General features: G+C 47.8%; 3 protein-coding genes across 5 annotated transcripts in view; 2 read left to right on the plus strand and 1 right to left on the minus strand.

The window, feature by feature from the left end:
* Kank3 (KN motif and ankyrin repeat domains 3) overlaps positions 1–7197 on the plus strand; it is an 11712-nt gene extending 4515 nt beyond the window's left edge. The window contains exons 2-11 of one of the 3 annotated variants that reach the window (XM_029531351.1): positions 783–842; positions 1633–2865; positions 2947–3046; positions 3225–3425; positions 3512–3599; positions 4113–4329; positions 6051–6193; positions 6281–6481; positions 6561–6650; positions 6947–7197. In XM_029531351.1, the coding sequence (XP_029387211.1) occupies positions 809–842; positions 1633–2865; positions 2947–3046; positions 3225–3425; positions 3512–3599; positions 4113–4329; positions 6051–6193; positions 6281–6481; positions 6561–6650; positions 6947–6961 (2322 nt within the window). In that variant the 5' untranslated portion in view covers positions 783–808 and the 3' untranslated portion in view covers positions 6962–7197. Of the gene's footprint in view, positions 1–782; positions 843–1632; positions 3047–3224; positions 3426–3511; positions 3600–4112; positions 4330–6050; positions 6224–6280; positions 6482–6560; positions 6651–6946 lie in introns of all 3 variants that reach the window. The other 2 variants (XM_029531350.1, XM_029531352.1) reach the window with 2 other exon arrangements.
* Positions 7198–7329: 132 nt separating this feature from the next.
* On the minus strand, positions 7330–9019 carry Rps28 (ribosomal protein S28). The gene is made up of 4 exons (XM_021218124.2): positions 8891–9019; positions 8752–8799; positions 7476–7609; positions 7330–7395 (listed from the first exon to the last, which is right to left on the minus strand). Exons 1-3 carry the CDS (start codon positions 8927–8929, stop codon positions 7487–7489), a joined length of 210 nt encoding a protein of 69 aa, XP_021073783.1. The 5' UTR covers positions 8930–9019; the 3' UTR covers positions 7330–7395; positions 7476–7486.
* A 10-nt stretch (positions 9020–9029) lies between these two features.
* Ndufa7 (NADH:ubiquinone oxidoreductase subunit A7) overlaps positions 9030–15071 on the plus strand; it is a 13774-nt gene continuing 7732 nt past the window's right edge. Inside the window, exons 1-3 of the mRNA XM_021218126.2 lie at positions 9030–9137; positions 9875–9924; positions 13947–14096. Of these exons, the coding sequence (XP_021073785.1) occupies positions 9087–9137; positions 9875–9924; positions 13947–14096 (251 nt within the window). The 5' untranslated portion in view covers positions 9030–9086. The remainder of the gene's footprint in view (positions 9138–9874; positions 9925–13946; positions 14097–15071) is intronic.

Genomic DNA, 15071 nt, shown 5'->3' on the forward strand with positions numbered 1-15071 from the left:
TTTTTTTTTTAAAGAATTATTTATTTATATGAGTACACTGTTGCTGTCTTCAGACACTCCAGAAGAGGGCATCGGATCCCGTTACAGATGGTTGTGGACCACCATATGGTTGCTGGGAATTGAACTCAGAACTTCTGGAAGTGCTTAACCTCTGAGCCATCTCTCTGGCTCCGCCTCCTCCCCCCCAACCCCCCCTCCCCCCCGCAGTGTCTTACTGTGTAGTTCTGAATGTCCTGGAGCTTACTATGTAGACCAGACTGGCCTCATACTCAGAGCTCCAGCTTCTAAGTGCTGGTATTAAAGGAGCACACTATTGTGCCTAGCTCTTCATTGTGATGCTCTAGTCTGTTTCCAAAGGGAGCACTTCCACTTTCTTACTTTTCTCTGCTTGATGTCTTTCTTGCTTCCTTTTTCCCAGCTTTGCAACTTGGGTGCTCATACTTCATAAACTTCCAATTTTAGCTAAACATGGTGGCACATACTTGTCATCCCAGAATTTGAGAGGCTCAGGCAGGATTACGATTTGTAGACCAGTGTTAGCCACGTAGTAATATTTTGTCTCAAAAACAAAAGCGGTAGAGCACTTGGAATCCATCTGCTACAGAGTAGTCCCAAGGTTCCTAAAGGGGAGGAGGGGAACCTGGAGGGTGGGTGAGGTTCAGAGTTTCAGTGTGGTATAACTGTTTGCTCAAAGTTTCAATGGTGGTGTAGCTAACATCAGGGTCAAAGCAAGGGGCGGGACTGGATTTGTACCCTTACTTTTCTGGGGTACATTTTTTCAGGCTCTCTGGTGACTACTCCAGGAAACATGGCCAAGTTTGTCCTGAATCAGAACCTTCCTGGTGAGTTTACAAAATGAGGTAAATGTATTTACACAGATCCACATTGGGTGCTTGTATATATGGATATAGCTCTGCAATTCCCTTTTATTTTTATTAACACAGTAGCCACATGGCCTTTTCCAAAAGCATTATTAGCCAACGTAATGGTTCTGTTTAAAACCCACTCTTGACAGCCCCCATAATTAATGTCCCAACTCCCCATGGTTGCCTAGGAGAGACCCCCCCCCCAGTGTGCCCTCTGTCCATCCTTTAGTTCTCTCCCCCCACCCCACCCCCTTTATCATTCTGGAGACATCTGAGTTCCATCCATCTGTCATCCTACCCTCTACTGTTTTCCATGGGCCGTTTTTTTCCTTCTTGGAACCTTCAGCTCTTACAGCTGCTTCTGCCTTATTATGAAGCACTCTATCTTTTCAATTCCTGCCACAGGAAATGTTTTTCTGACGTGAGAGCCAAAGTTGGCTCCTGCAGTTGTTCTGTAATTCACCATGTATTAGTGCCTTGAAAATAATTTGAAATGATTGTGTCTATTTATAGCTAACAAGGGGTCAAGATATTGTCTTCCTTATTATAGTGTCCCAAGAATATAAGTATTTGTCACATAGTGGGTGCTTAAACATGGTTGCATGCCCATCGTGTGCAGGTACGCCTGCAAGCCTCGGGTGTGGTCTTGAGCCCTGGCAGCGTACAGGTGCATCCGGGACAAGGGAGCAGGAAACATGTTTGTTCACTCTCTGGGAGCTTCTTGGTTTAACCCCTCTTCCCTCTCAACCCTCCTGTTATACCACAGACCTGGGTGGCCCTCCCCTGTACCCAGGCCCCACTGGAAGTGCCCGCAGCCCTAGCGCTCCCTACTCTGTGGAGACGCCCTATGGCTTCTACTTGGACCTGGACTTCCTCAAATACGTGGAGGAAATCGAGCGTGGCCCTGCCTCTCGCCGAGCTCTAGGACCTTCTCATACACGCCGCCCGCGCGCTTCTCGAACGGGCCTCGCGGGAGCGCGGAGCCCAGGAGCTTGGACCTCCAACGAATCCCTGGCCAGTGACGACGGCGGAGCCTCGGGTGCACTCTCTCCTGGTGCGTTCCCGGGGCTCTCGCTACCTCCGCTGTCGCCGCGTTCCTTGTCGCGCAATCCGCGCGTCGAGCATACGCTCTTGGAGACCAGCCGACGACTGGAGCAGGCGCAGGCTCGGGAGCGCGCGCTCAGCCCCGCCCGTGCAGTCACGCGCAGCCCGCGCGGGTCCGGCCGTAGCAGCCCCGCCCCGAATTCCGCCCTTGCTTCACCGGGCCCTGCCCAGCTGCTGCTAGTGAGGGAGCAGATGGCCGCGGCGCTGCGGCGCCTGCGTGAGCTCGAGGACCAGGCGCGCGCTCTGCCCGAGCTGCAGGAGCAGGTGCGCGCGCTGCGTGCCGAGAAGGCGCGGCTACTGGCCGGGCGCGTGCAGCCAGAACAAGAAGTAGAGATCGAGGTGCGCCCAGACAAGCTCACCCAGCTTCGGCGCCTCACCGAGCGTCTGGCCACCTCGGATCGTGGAATCCGCTCCAGGGCTAGCCCCCGGGCAGAGGATCCCGACGGGTTGGCTGCCAGGCGCTGCGAAGGAGCGCTGCAGGTGCTCGACCCGGGGTCTAGGACACCCGATGGGGAACCCCGGACTCGGGAGACGGGCACCGAAGCCGTGCCTGAGACCCGAGAGGTGGATGCCCAGGCAGTACCCGAGACAGGGGAGGCTGGAGTGGAGGTGGTCCCTGAGACCGTTGAGGTGGACACGTGGGTGACTGAGGAGCTCCTAGGGTTGCCCAAGGTTGCAGAGCGTGAGCTGGAACTGCTCCGCACCAGCTTGGAGCATCAGCGAGGGGTGAGCGAACTCTTGCGGGGCCGATTGAGGGAGTTGGAGGAGGCCCACGAGACTGCAGTGACCAGGACTCAGTCTCGCGACGTTGCTGCCCAGACTACATTGGGTTGCACTGAGAAAACCACACAGACAGAGCTCCCAGTGGAGAACCAGCCCAGACCCACTAGTAGTGGTGAGTCTCCACTACTCGTTGAACCTTGGCCTGCCAAGTCGCTGAAGTCAAACTCAGTGCTCTCATGTGATTCCCTGCCAGGCATCCTCAAATCCATCATGAAGAAGAAAGATGGTATTCCAGGTGCACAATCCAGTCAGGGACCCAAGAGTCTGCAGTTCGTTGGGGTCCTCAACGGAGAGTGAGCGCTTTCTCTCCTTTCTTTTCATAGCAGCCTATTAATAGCAGGCTATTAATCCCAGTTATGCCCCTCTGCTCATAAAGTGGCTTTGATAGTCCTCAGTTTCCTCATCTTTAAAATGCCACACTCACTTCAATGCACTTGAATGAGCCCACAGGGCCTCCCATCCTGTTCTTAGGTATGAGAGCTCCTCCAGTGAGGATGCCAACAGCGATGATGAAGATGGTGTTGCTGAACTCCCCAGGAGTAGCTCTTCTGGATCAGGAGATGATAGCAGTGGGGGATCTGACGCTGGAACCCCTGGTCCCCACAATGACAAAGATGCTGGGGACTGCGAGCTTGAGACACATCCAGAGCTGACGGCAGGGAGAGAAGGGAGGTGAGCTTTCTCTAAAGATTTGGAATGTGGATACCCTCTTTCCTCCTGGTCATCGCATTCTGAGTCTAGACTTGCCTCCTTGGCAGGTGTGAACTGAACCCCCGTTTGAGGGAGGCTTGCATGGCTCTGAATCAGCAGCTGAACCGGCCACGTGGAGTCACCAGCAGAGATGGCGTAAGTAGATTTCTACTCTCGACAGTTTCCTAGAGCAGGAGTACCAAGTTTGGTCCCCTCTCACTAGAAAGACCTTACTTGATCTAACTTCTCCAAAGAGATACCCAACCCCAAGGAGAGCTGTGACCTTTTCTTGGACTGCCCAGCCACAGCCTCAAGTAAACACGCTTCAAGAGCAAGTGGGTACTCACTCCTATTTCCCCATAATGTAAAGTCTTATTTTCCTGAGCATACGAACTTCACTGACTGTACTACCTTCTCGAAGAGGGTGAGGTCCCCACTCTCCACCTGGTTTCCTTTTTCTGTTTTTGAGACGGGGTTTTTCTGTGTAGCCCTGGCTGTCCTCGAACTGAGAAATCTGCCTGCCTCTGCCTCCCAAGTGCTGGGATTAAAGGCGTGAGTCACCACATCTTGCTTACTAGGGGCACCAAAGATGTCTTCCACACACACTTTTTTTTTTTGGCACCTCCCGTTTTTTTTCTCACCATTGATTCTTTGTTCTGGTCCTGCCAGAATGCAGCACGCCTTGTAGCCCAGGAGTGGTTTCGAGTGTCCAGCCAAAAACGCTCTCAGGCTGAGCCTGTGGCTGGGGTTCTTCGAGGGGTGAAAAGCCTGGGGCCTGAGCTCCTGGCTTATGTAGTGAACCTGGCCGATGGCAATGGAAACACAGCTCTGCATTACAGCGTGTCTCATGGGAATCTCGCCATTTCCAGCCTGCTCCTGGATACAGGTCAGAGTTGTGGAGAAGAGGGCTAAAGGCAGGTGAAGGTTGGCTCACTGAGGGGCACAGATGAGTGGCAGAGGGTCCCATTGAGCCTCTCTTGAGTGATTCTTGGTGGGTGAATTGCTGTTCACTTGGCCAGAAGTCAGCATTGGGTGTTTTCTTCTATGACTCCCTACTCCGTTTTCTGAAAGGGATCATCCTATTGAACCTGGAGCTGTTTGGCAAGAAAGTCCCACCTGTTTTCACCTCCCCAGCCTTGGAGTTGCAAATGGTGCTCAACTTTTATGTAGGTGCTGGGGATCCAGGTGTGGTCCCCAAGCCTGCAGTAGTTCTAACCCCTCTGTGCACCCAGACGTAATGCCTTGATATCTAGCCCCTGCCTGGCCTCAAATATGTGACCTTGTTGCTTTTGCCTTCCAAATACTTCCCTTGCCTTCCCAATATTGCCCTTACAATAACACCCAGCTTTGAGACCAGAGACCTCAATTTAGCACTTTCCTCCCTGGGTATATTATCTCTAGGCCTTGACATTTTTTTTTTCTTTTCCCTCTGAGACACTATGTAGCTCTGGCTAGCCTGGAACTCACAAAAGATCCACCTGTCTGCTAGGATTAAAAGCATATACCTATGCCTTACTGTTTACTGAGTTTTCGGGCTCCGCTGTCTATGCCCTGGGGGGTGGAGTGCTGCTTACTGTTTAGGTTAGGTTGACTATCATCAAGCTAGAGTTGTTTACCTGCCTCCTGCTTAACTCTGCCTCATCTTATTCCCCCACCGAGGCAAATACACTCATGTGGCTATTCATAACTATCAAATCTAGTGTGTACTAGCACCATCCTAGAGTGGCCACTCATAATTGTTTTGCTTATGAAGCAACATAGAGGGTACCAACTACTGTCCTGTTACTAACTTCATTATTCTCTTTGTTGGGACCTTCACATCAGCATGGCATACTTCCTTGTTTTTTTTTTTTTTAAAGAGTCTTACAAGTTGTTCAGCCCTGGCTGCTCTGAAATGTGCTCTGTAGACTAGGCTGGATTTGAACTCTACCTGCCTCTTCCTCCTAAATGCTGGGATTAAAGGTGTGTGCCACCATCACCTGGCCAAGTTAAAAAAAATTATTAAAATTTATTTTATTTTTTAGACAAGGCTCACTGTATAGGCCTGGAACTATATAGCTCAGGCTGGCCAATATTTTAAGTGCTAGAATTACATATCTGGCAAATTCTCCAGTGTTAAAGTCTGTGTCCTTGTTTATGAGTGGACCTGAGGAGAAATAATTAGCAAACCTCTTATTTTTAGAGGGACAGACACAGGAAAGAACACTTACCATTTTCAGAGCACATGTAACCAGTGGTATATTTCTGGGGCTATGGGTAGTAGAGGCTACAGGACCTTACTGGCTGCCAACCTAGCTGATAGTTAGGGAACACTCAGGTCTCTCCAATCTCTACATTTACAGTTCTTACACATACCCACACCGTATACGCACGGGGATGCAATTGGCTGAGGGACAAGGGCTGTAGCCCTGTCAGCTGGTGGTTTTTCCTCAGCACTCTCAGTGCTGGGGAGCTGGAAGCGGTACAAGAAGTTCATGGCTTGTCTTTGTATGTAGTCAGCCTGGGGTAAAAGACGCCCACCCACCATCTATAATTTGGAGACCCAACACTACCACCTAAAATCAGTATTCGATCTTACATGAAGTGACTAACCTTTCTTCTTCCCAGGGGTCTGTGATGTGAATCACCAGAATAGAGCTGGCTACTCTGCACTCATGTTGGCTGCACTCACTTCTGTAAGACAGGAGGAAGACATGGCTGTGGCCCAGAGACTTTTCAGTATGGGTGATGTCAATGCCAAGGCTAACCAGGTGCATAGACACTCCAGTCCTGATGGGTGGGTAAGGTGGTTTCCCTTTCTTTTAAAATACTTCAGACCTCTTTTTCTCATTTCCCAGACTGGACAGACAGCCCTCATGCTGGCCATCAGCCATGGCCACCAGGACATGGTAGCTGCCTTGCTGGAATGCGGGGCTGATGTCAATGTACAGGATGCCGATGGGGCTACAGCACTGATGTGTGCCAGCGAGTATGGATGCCTTGATACAGTTCAGTTGTTGTTGGCCCAGCCAGGTTGTGACCTAACCATCTTAGACAATGTGAGCCACTAGCAAGGGCCTGGAGTAGTGGTGGTGTTTGCCTCTGTAGTCCAGGGACCAATATCCTATTACTTCTTAGGAGGGCACAAGTGCCCTGGCCATTGCACTGGAGGCTGAACAGGATGAGGTGGCTGCACTGCTCCATGCCCACCTGACATCAAAACACCAGGTAAGTGTGGTCCCCAAGAAATAAAGATATTAAGCACCTCAGAAGACCAAAGATGGGAGAAACTGCCAGAGGTCAGTCATTTCATGCAAGCCTCAAATGGGGGTGGGGGGGGGGTAAGTGTTAGGGCTCCTGTATCACTGATCCCAGTTATTTACCAATCAAGCAGGGATATCTAACATGGATTCAACCTAGGAAGCTTGGAAGATGGTTTCTTATTTCTTCCACCCTACTACACTGCCCCCCAATGGTGTCTGAAACTAGCCTTTTGCCTATATGACCCCTTTTCTTTGTTCCAGGACAGTCTTCCATAGGTTCTCACACTGCAGAGGGATGCAGTGACAAATGAGGGACCTCAACCTCTGTGAGCGGCTAACTTCATGCAGACACTTCTCTCTGCTGTCTGAATCACAGCAGGGCACCTTGTGAAGATGCTCCCTCTAGCTTGTTAGGATGCTGAAGGGAATGGTGAGGCAAAGCCTGGGTAATACCATATCCCTCAACCCACTCACTTCATCCAACATCCTTCCCAATAAAAGTGTCTCTACTACGTTTGCATTGTGTGGATGGAAGCAGCAGGGACACACACACACCTATGAAGGGCTTTCAAAGCAGAGTGCATGGTCACTGGAGCTCTTATAAAGCCAAGACGCTGCTGAAGAAACCAATTCCTAGACAAGAATGAATACAAATGCTTTATTTAACAGTTGCAGGCATTCCGTGGGCTAAGTAGTGGATATCCAGAACCCTGTAAACAGACCCAAGCATTAGATAGAGTGCCTTTCTTACCTCCTAACAAGTCCCTCCCAAGGGTAGCCATTTACCCACCAGCAGTAAGGTCAGCGCAACCTTCGAGCTTCTCTTTCTGACTCCAATAGGGTGAGAACGTCACCCTCTCGAACAGGGCCTTTGACGTTTCGGATGATAGAGCGGCTGGTGTCATCCATAAATTCCACTCGCACCTACAAGCCCAATCAATACAAGAATCAAATGCTGATACTTACTAGTGGGGTGGAAAGGTAATATGGATCAGAGCCCTCGATGGGGGCTGGTCAGATGGTTATGAGCATTCGTTACTCTTATAGAGGCTTTATTTCCCAGCACCCACACAGCTGGCTAACTACCTGCAATTCCAATTGAGGGGATCTGACCCCTCCCTCCTATCTTTGACACTATCAAAGGGCTTATTCCAGAGCCTAAGAAAACAAGCTGCACATCCACATTCCTGAAGATATTGTTGAGGTATGGGATAATCCAGGTAAATGAACACAAAAAGTTTTTTTTAAGTAAGGTCTCATTTGGCAGATCAAAGGCGTTGAATCACTCAAGACAGTCTCCGCAGCCTAATCTGACCCTGAAATCCTGTGATCCTTCTCGAATTACACCTTTCCCACATACAATTTTATCTGTGTGCCTCCGACTTAGATTACTTCAGGCTGGCTCTGAGTTAGGGATCCCCCTACCTTAGTTTCTTAAGTAGCTGTGAAGGGAGACCTGGGTATAAACCAGGGGAACGTCCTAGGCTTGTCTGTCTCCTGGAGTAGGTGAGATGCTCTACCATTCTTGTTCTGTGTGGTGCGGTGGATCGAGGCAAGCACACTATCAACTGTGCCCCAGGTTTTTTCGGGACTGGATCATTTTGTAGCCCAAGCTTGCCCGGAACTCCAAGTTAATGTCCTTAGACGCCTTTAATTACTAGCTTTGAGTTCAGTGCTCAGTTTTCTTGGGTTTTATATGGTAAGCAAGTCTACTACTGACACACAGGTCCAGCCAACTCCACCTCTTTAAAACTAAAGTTTTCAGCTGGGCAGTGGTGGCCCAAGCCTTTAATCCCAGCACTTGGGAGGCAGAGGCAGGCGAATTTCTGAGTTCGAGGCCAGCCAGGGCTACAGAGAAACCCTGTCTCGAAAAAAAAAACCAACCCCCCTCCAAACAAAAACAACCAAAGCTTTCAAAGGCAGTCTCACTAGGGTATCCAAGTTTGTTACAAAGTCATATTTTCCCTAAACCCAGCAACTAGAATTAAACGTCACCAAATCCAGTTATCCTGGTACTCGGGAGGGCTCCGCTCCGACCCCAGGGTCGGAATGGTCCCATCACTCACCTGCGTGCACTGTCCCTGCGAACCGGTCCTGCCAAGCACTTTGGTTACCTACAGGAAACAAGGGACAGTTAGACTCGACACGTCCAGCTTTCTTCTTTCTTTCTTTATTCAGGCTTCTAAACACCCACAGTCGCCTCACCCTAGCCAGCTTGATGGGCTGCACGCGACTCGTGTCCATGATGGCGGCGATCGGCCGGAGAGGAGTCACGTGAGCAGGGGATGCCTTTTATAGTCGACTCTGACCACGCCTCACTTTCGCTCTCGCGAGACCGCACGCGGTACCCAGGAATCCTCGGGGCAGAGTCGTCACCAGCGTCCTTCGGAGCGGAAGGACTATGGCGTCCGCTACTCGCGCTATCCAAAAGCTGCGGAACTGGGCGTCTGGGGTGCGTGTGCTGTTCCGATCCGGGCCGGGAAGGATTTGGGTTCTGTACGCCCGCGAATCCTATCCCTCTTAACATCTCCTTAGTTCAGTAGATCCAGGATCCCTGAATTTGTGACTTCAGTAGTCAGACTCAAGGTCCTAAATGGTTTTGGCCGGGTTACTGGGATTTCCTTGGCCTTAGATTTCCTGGCTCCCTCCCCCCGCCCCCCTTCCTATCCCTTTCTCTCTTGCCTCATTTAAATGTCTCCCACGTTCCATTCAGACCTGGTGTTCCCTCATCCCTGTATCAGCTTTGAATCTTGTGCCCCTGTTTTTGGATAGCTGAGGACCAGTTTTTATATTTTGGAAGAAAACAAAGAGGTCAGGGAAGCTGTAGATCTCTGCAGCAACTAGGAGGTTGGAGATGGATAAGAGGAAGAGATAATTTAGGGCCCAAGAAAGGAGGTATATCGAGCACTGGATCTCAGTATGCAACTGTTTGGGTGAGAATTCCCATAATGTTAGGGTAAGCATGTTTAGTATATTGACTCATATATAGAGGAGATTTAAAAAAAAAAAGGAAGGCTTTTTAGGTTAGATCTTGGAAAGGCTGGAAAACTTAGCAGTAAAGCTTTGTAAGCCATGCCCTTTCCTTACTTCTAATATGCAGGACTTGCAAACTTCTCCTTACTGGCTACTTCATTTTGCTAACCCTATCCTGGACTTCCCTAGAGTCTGACTTCTCCTCTTCTCCCACAGCAAGACCTGCAGGCGAAGCTACAGCTGCGCTACCAGGAGATTGCCAAGCGGTGAGCAGGCTGTGCTTGTTGCCCTCATCCTGACATTCTTCCACCAACCCAAATCCAAGGCTGGCCAAAGTGGTACAGTCCTTAATCCCAGCACTCAGGAAACAGGCAGGCTGATTTCTGAGTTCAAGGCCTACCCGATCTACATGCTGAGTTCCAGGTTAACCCCTGCTGAAACAAACATGAAACAACAGCCCTAAATTTGCTGTTCTCTTGAACTTCCCTTGGAGAATTGAGCAGAGATCTCTTGTCAGACTGTGAAAGCAGAAAGTTACTTTTAACTTCATTGGGCTGTCTTGGAATAGTTAGGAGACAGATTGCATGATTTGTTGGTATTTTGGGTAGATTTGCAGTCTTCATTGTGACCACACACATGAAATGCTATGTTCTCAAGATACTGAAGGGGGAGAATGAGGCCCATGTAGTCTAAGTCATTGCTTAAAGTCAGTTTTGAACACATTTACGTATTGATGAGTCTTTACCATGTCCTCAGACTTGGTTTGTGGGGTTGGTGGCTTTAGCACCTCACTCCACCTCAGTTTGCTGGGTTCAGAATGGGCACCTATGTGAAAACCCAGCAGACACCAAGGGGAATATCTGAAACGGTGCCCAATCTGGTCTCAAAATTGTCGTGTAGCTGGAGTATGGCCTTACACTCATGATCCTGCTTCTGTCTTCCAAGTGCTGGGATTCCAGGAGTGTATCACTATACTAGGGTTATGTGGTGCAGGGGACGCCTTTATCAAGTGAACTACACCAGCCCTCAACTTAAATTCTATCTTCATCTTTTTTTCTTAAAAGATTTTTGGATTTATTTATACTCATATGTGTGTTTTACATGCATGAGTATGTATATGTGCTTGATGCCTGTGAGTTCAGGAGATAGCATGAGATCCCCTGGGACTAGAGTTTCAGGTGATTGTGAGCCACTGCGTGGGAATCAGATTCTGGTTCTCTCCAAGAGTAAAAAGTGCTCCATCCAGTGATCCATCTCAACAGCCTCATAATTGTCTTCATTTCTTTTGTGGATGTTGTCAGGGAGGGATAAATACAGCATGCATTAAAAAAAATTTTATAAAAACATTTATTTATTTAAGGCAGGTCTTACTCTGATCAATTCCATATGCTGAATTGACTGGGCATATGTTACTAAGCCCGTTCATAGGCAAGATCTTACATTGTAGTCCTGATTGGCATGGAACTTACTAATATATGTACCCCAAGTTGGCTTGAACTTCTGTAAGGGAAAGGAGTTGAACTAATTTACTGGGAATACAGGCAGGAACCAGCTTTTTCAGGATAAAGGCGCCCTCTAGTGATTCATTTGGGTCTTGGCATTGTTCAAATGTTCTTTTTACTTTGCTGTGAACAGATGAACATATATGTGAACATAGCATATATGTTCTTCAGGCAAATTCTAAATTTCACAGATGTGTTTGTAATTTTAGAATTTTATAGCTTTTTCCTTTTTAATATTACTGAATATATTGTTTATGTTTTGTGTGTTTGTGTATAGGTCAGAGGAAAACTTGTGGTAATAGTTCTTTTGTCCCACTATTTGGGTCCTAGAGATTAAAGTTAGGTCATCAGGCTTGGTGGCAAGCACCTTTACCTGCTGAGCCATCTGGCTGGCTATCACTTTTTTTTTTAAGTTTTACTTGTTTTGTGTGTGGATGTTTTATGTGCATGTATGGCTGTACAGGCATTATATATATACAATATCTCTGAGGCCAGAAGGTATTGGATCTCCTGGAACTGGACTTATGGATGGCTGTGAGCCACCATATGGGTGCTTGGAACTGAACTGGGGTGTTTTGCAAGAAGTATTACCTATCGTGCTACCTTTCCAGTCTCCAGTCTTTTCCTCAAAAGACAGGGTATCACTGGGTAGCTCAGGCTGTCCTGGAACTCAGCTCTGGACCTCTCCTGCTTCAGTCTTTTGAGTACTGGGACTCTACTGGTGTACCCAGTCAGTATCCAGTCATATTTTTCACTTTATCTTTTTTTTAATTTTAAGAGTTTTTTTTTTTTTTTTTTTTTTTGACAGAGTTTCTCTGTGTAGCCCTTGGTATCCTGAAACTTTGTAGACAAGGATAGTCTTGCATTCAGAGATCTGTCTTCCTCTGCTTCCTGAGTACTGGGATTAAAAGGCATATACTCCAGCTAATTTTAGGAAATTTTTAGGTTTTTTGAGATGGGGTTTCTTTGTGTAGCCCTGGCTGCTGTGGGATTCTATTTGTAGACCAGGCTGGCCTAGAACTCAGAGATCCTCCTGTCACCTGTCTATACGCCCGTGAGTGCTGGGATTAAAAGTGTGCTCTACCACTGCCTGGCAGCCTTAGGACATTTTAAGCTAGGCATAGTGGTACAGGCCTTTAAATCCTAGGACTGGGATGTAGAGGCACGTGAACTCTGAATATGAGGCCAGCAGCCTGGTCTATATAGAATTCTAGGACAGCCGGAGATCTTATCTCAAAAAACCAAAACAACCTACCCCCATTATTAAATAAACTATATAAGTCATATAAGTTGTTTGTATGCATATGTGTCTGAAGATGTTCCTGTTTGCATAAAGAAGCCAGGAGAAGGCATTGGATTCCATGGGGCTAGGTTACAGGCATTTGTGGAATGCTGAGCTTGTTATGTATCTGCTGGGATCTAAACTCTGTTCCTTATGATTGTATAGCGTTTATTCTTAATGGCTAAGCCACTGTCTAGTAGCTTATGTTGGAACTTATGTTGCTGAGAATGACCTCAAACTGATTCTTTTGCTTCCACTTCATGTGTATTAGTGTTTTGCCTGCTTGAATGTCTGTGTGAGGCTATCAGATACCCTGGAGCTGGAGTGACAGACAGTTGTGAAGTGCCACGTGGGTGCTGGGAATAGAAACCTTGTCCTTTGGAAGAACAGACAGTGTTAACTGCTAAGCCATTTCTCAGCTCTGCCATATTTTTTATTTAAAAAATAAAATGGCTTTTCCTTTTTTTTTTTTTTTTTTTTGGTTTTTCGAGACAGGGTTTCTCTGTATAGCCCTGGCTGTCCTGGAACTCACTCTATAGACCAGGCTGGCCTAGAACTCAGAAATCCGCCTTCCTCTGCTTCCCAAGTGCTGGGATTAAAGGTGTGTGCCACCACCGTCTGGCTGGCTTTTATATTTTTAAGGAGAACTTAAAATTGCTGGGTAAAAATGGTGGCCAAATTTGAAATGTAGCCAAATAAACAAATAAAACCCAACTGTTTGTGAGCATCCACCTTTGTCCCTGGAATTTTCCTTTTTTATTTGAAGTTCAGTGTTTCCTTTCAAGGCTTTAGGTTTCTTGGTAAGCTCAGGATTAACCCAAGGCCAGACTGGGCTTTGTTCCACATAACCCCTCTACTTCCCTCTCCAGGGAATTTTGGCAGTAGACCACACAGTGGCAGGAAGGGCAGGAACTTGGGTAAGTTCCCAGGGCAAGGTGTTCTTTGAGTAATAAGCCTTTATCCCAGCAGGGTGATTTAAAGGGTTTCTGAGATAACAAGGATAAAAGTTCTATAACCTAACCTTTGGGGCTGGGGAGAAAGGTACTTCAGTTGGGTAATCTGGGGCTGTGCTTCAGTGTTATAGACTACGTTGCTGGGTAAGGGATGGTCACAGCTTGGCTGGCACTCTGACCTGATTTTCATGAGCATATGTAGGTAAAAGGAAGGCTGCTGCTAAGCTTAGCTTGGTGTTGGGGGTAGGAGCATGTCTAGGTCTCTTCTTTGTCTTGGGAACTTCAGTAAGGGTCCTCTATACCTAACCATATTTGAGACTTAGAAGGACTGGGGTGGAGCATATTTCTGTAACCTGGCTTAAAGACTTTTATTTATAGATTAGTGTCTGCTGCTTGGTTTCTGATTCCAGACCCAGGTATATAATATGTAGCAAGACATGACTTTGGCCTGCAGCCTCCCTTGTAGCTCCAGATCCTCAGTCTTGTAAATGAGTTATGGCAGTAAGAGGGACTGTCACTTTGTTTCAGTGCCATTGTTTTTTTTCCCTCAGGACCCAGCCACCTCCGAAACTCCCTGTGGGTCCCAGTCACAAGCTGTCCAATAATTATTACTGTACTCGTGATGGCCGCCGGGAAGTTGTGCCTCCCTCAATCATCATGTCCTCACAAAAGGCCCTGATGTCAGGCAAGACAGCTGAGAGGTAAGGATCCTCAGTGTTCCCTGTCCAGAACTCGGCAACATTCCCTACTGCTACTGGCTTTTCTTCCCTAGCAAGGAGAAACATGCTTTCCACAATCCTGTTTTATCGGCTTGGTATAGTGGGACAGGATTGTGATCCCTGAACTCAGGAGGTTGAGGCTGAGAAAATCTAGAGTTCAAGCCAGGGCTGAGAAGATAACTTACTTAGTAAGCTACTTGTCCTGTAAGCATCGAGACCTGAGTTTGATCCCCAGAACCCAAGTTAAAAAAAATTGCCAGGGGCCTGGTAGTGTGTTGGGGAGGTGAAGTCAGGCGGAGGTAGGAAGTTTACAGGTTCCAGGCCGCTCTGTGTGATATAGTTAGGGGTAGTCTCAAAACAAGCTGAGGAAGGTAAGATGGCTTCGTGGGTAGGGCACTTGCTGTCAAACTAGATGACCTGAGCTCATGGATCCATGTGGGTGAAGCAGAAATTCAGTGCCTGCAAGTTGACTTCAGACTTGTCATGGCATGTCCAAAAATGATGATGATAAAAGAACCCCAAAGGAACCCAAGAGAAAACAACCTACTGTTGTCAGGTGTCTTGATGACAGTAGTATTCCATGAGGTTCATAGGAGGCCATAGTCTGGAATGAGTTTCTGTACTAGATCCAGCAGACCAAGACAGAAAGGCATTTACATAGATGTCTAAAGCCGCCGAGCAGTGCCACACACCTTATATCCCAGCACAAGGGATGGTTACAAGTTGGAGGCCAGCCTAGTCTACATACTGAGTTCCAGACCTATTGGGAGTACACAGTAAGACCCGGTTTCAAAACACACACACACACACACACACACACACACACACACACACACACACACACAGACAGAGAGAGAGAGAGAGAGAGAGAGAGAGAGAGAGAGAGAGAGAGATCACAAACAAACAAACGGGCTGGAGAGATGGCCTAGTGATTAAAATTGTTTAATGCTCTTGGAG

The sequence above is a fragment of the Mus pahari genome, chromosome 18, assembly GCF_900095145.1.
Source record: "Mus pahari chromosome 18, PAHARI_EIJ_v1.1, whole genome shotgun sequence".
NCBI lineage: Eukaryota > Metazoa > Chordata > Mammalia > Rodentia > Muridae > Mus > Mus pahari.

Excerpts from the sequence above, each read along its gene's own strand:
- Rps28 (XM_021218124.2), bottom strand. The coding sequence starts at position 8,929 with ATGGACACGAGTCGCGTGCAGCCCATCAAGCTGGCTAGG. Across the intron at positions 8,800-8,890 it reads AGCCCATCAAGCTGGCTAGG|GTAACCAAAGTGCTTGGCAG; the intron begins GTGAGGCGACTG and ends TGTTTCCTGTAG. Across the intron at positions 7,610-8,751 it reads CGCAGGGACAGTGCACGCAG|GTGCGAGTGGAATTTATGGA; the intron begins GTGAGTGATGGG and ends TTGGGCTTGTAG.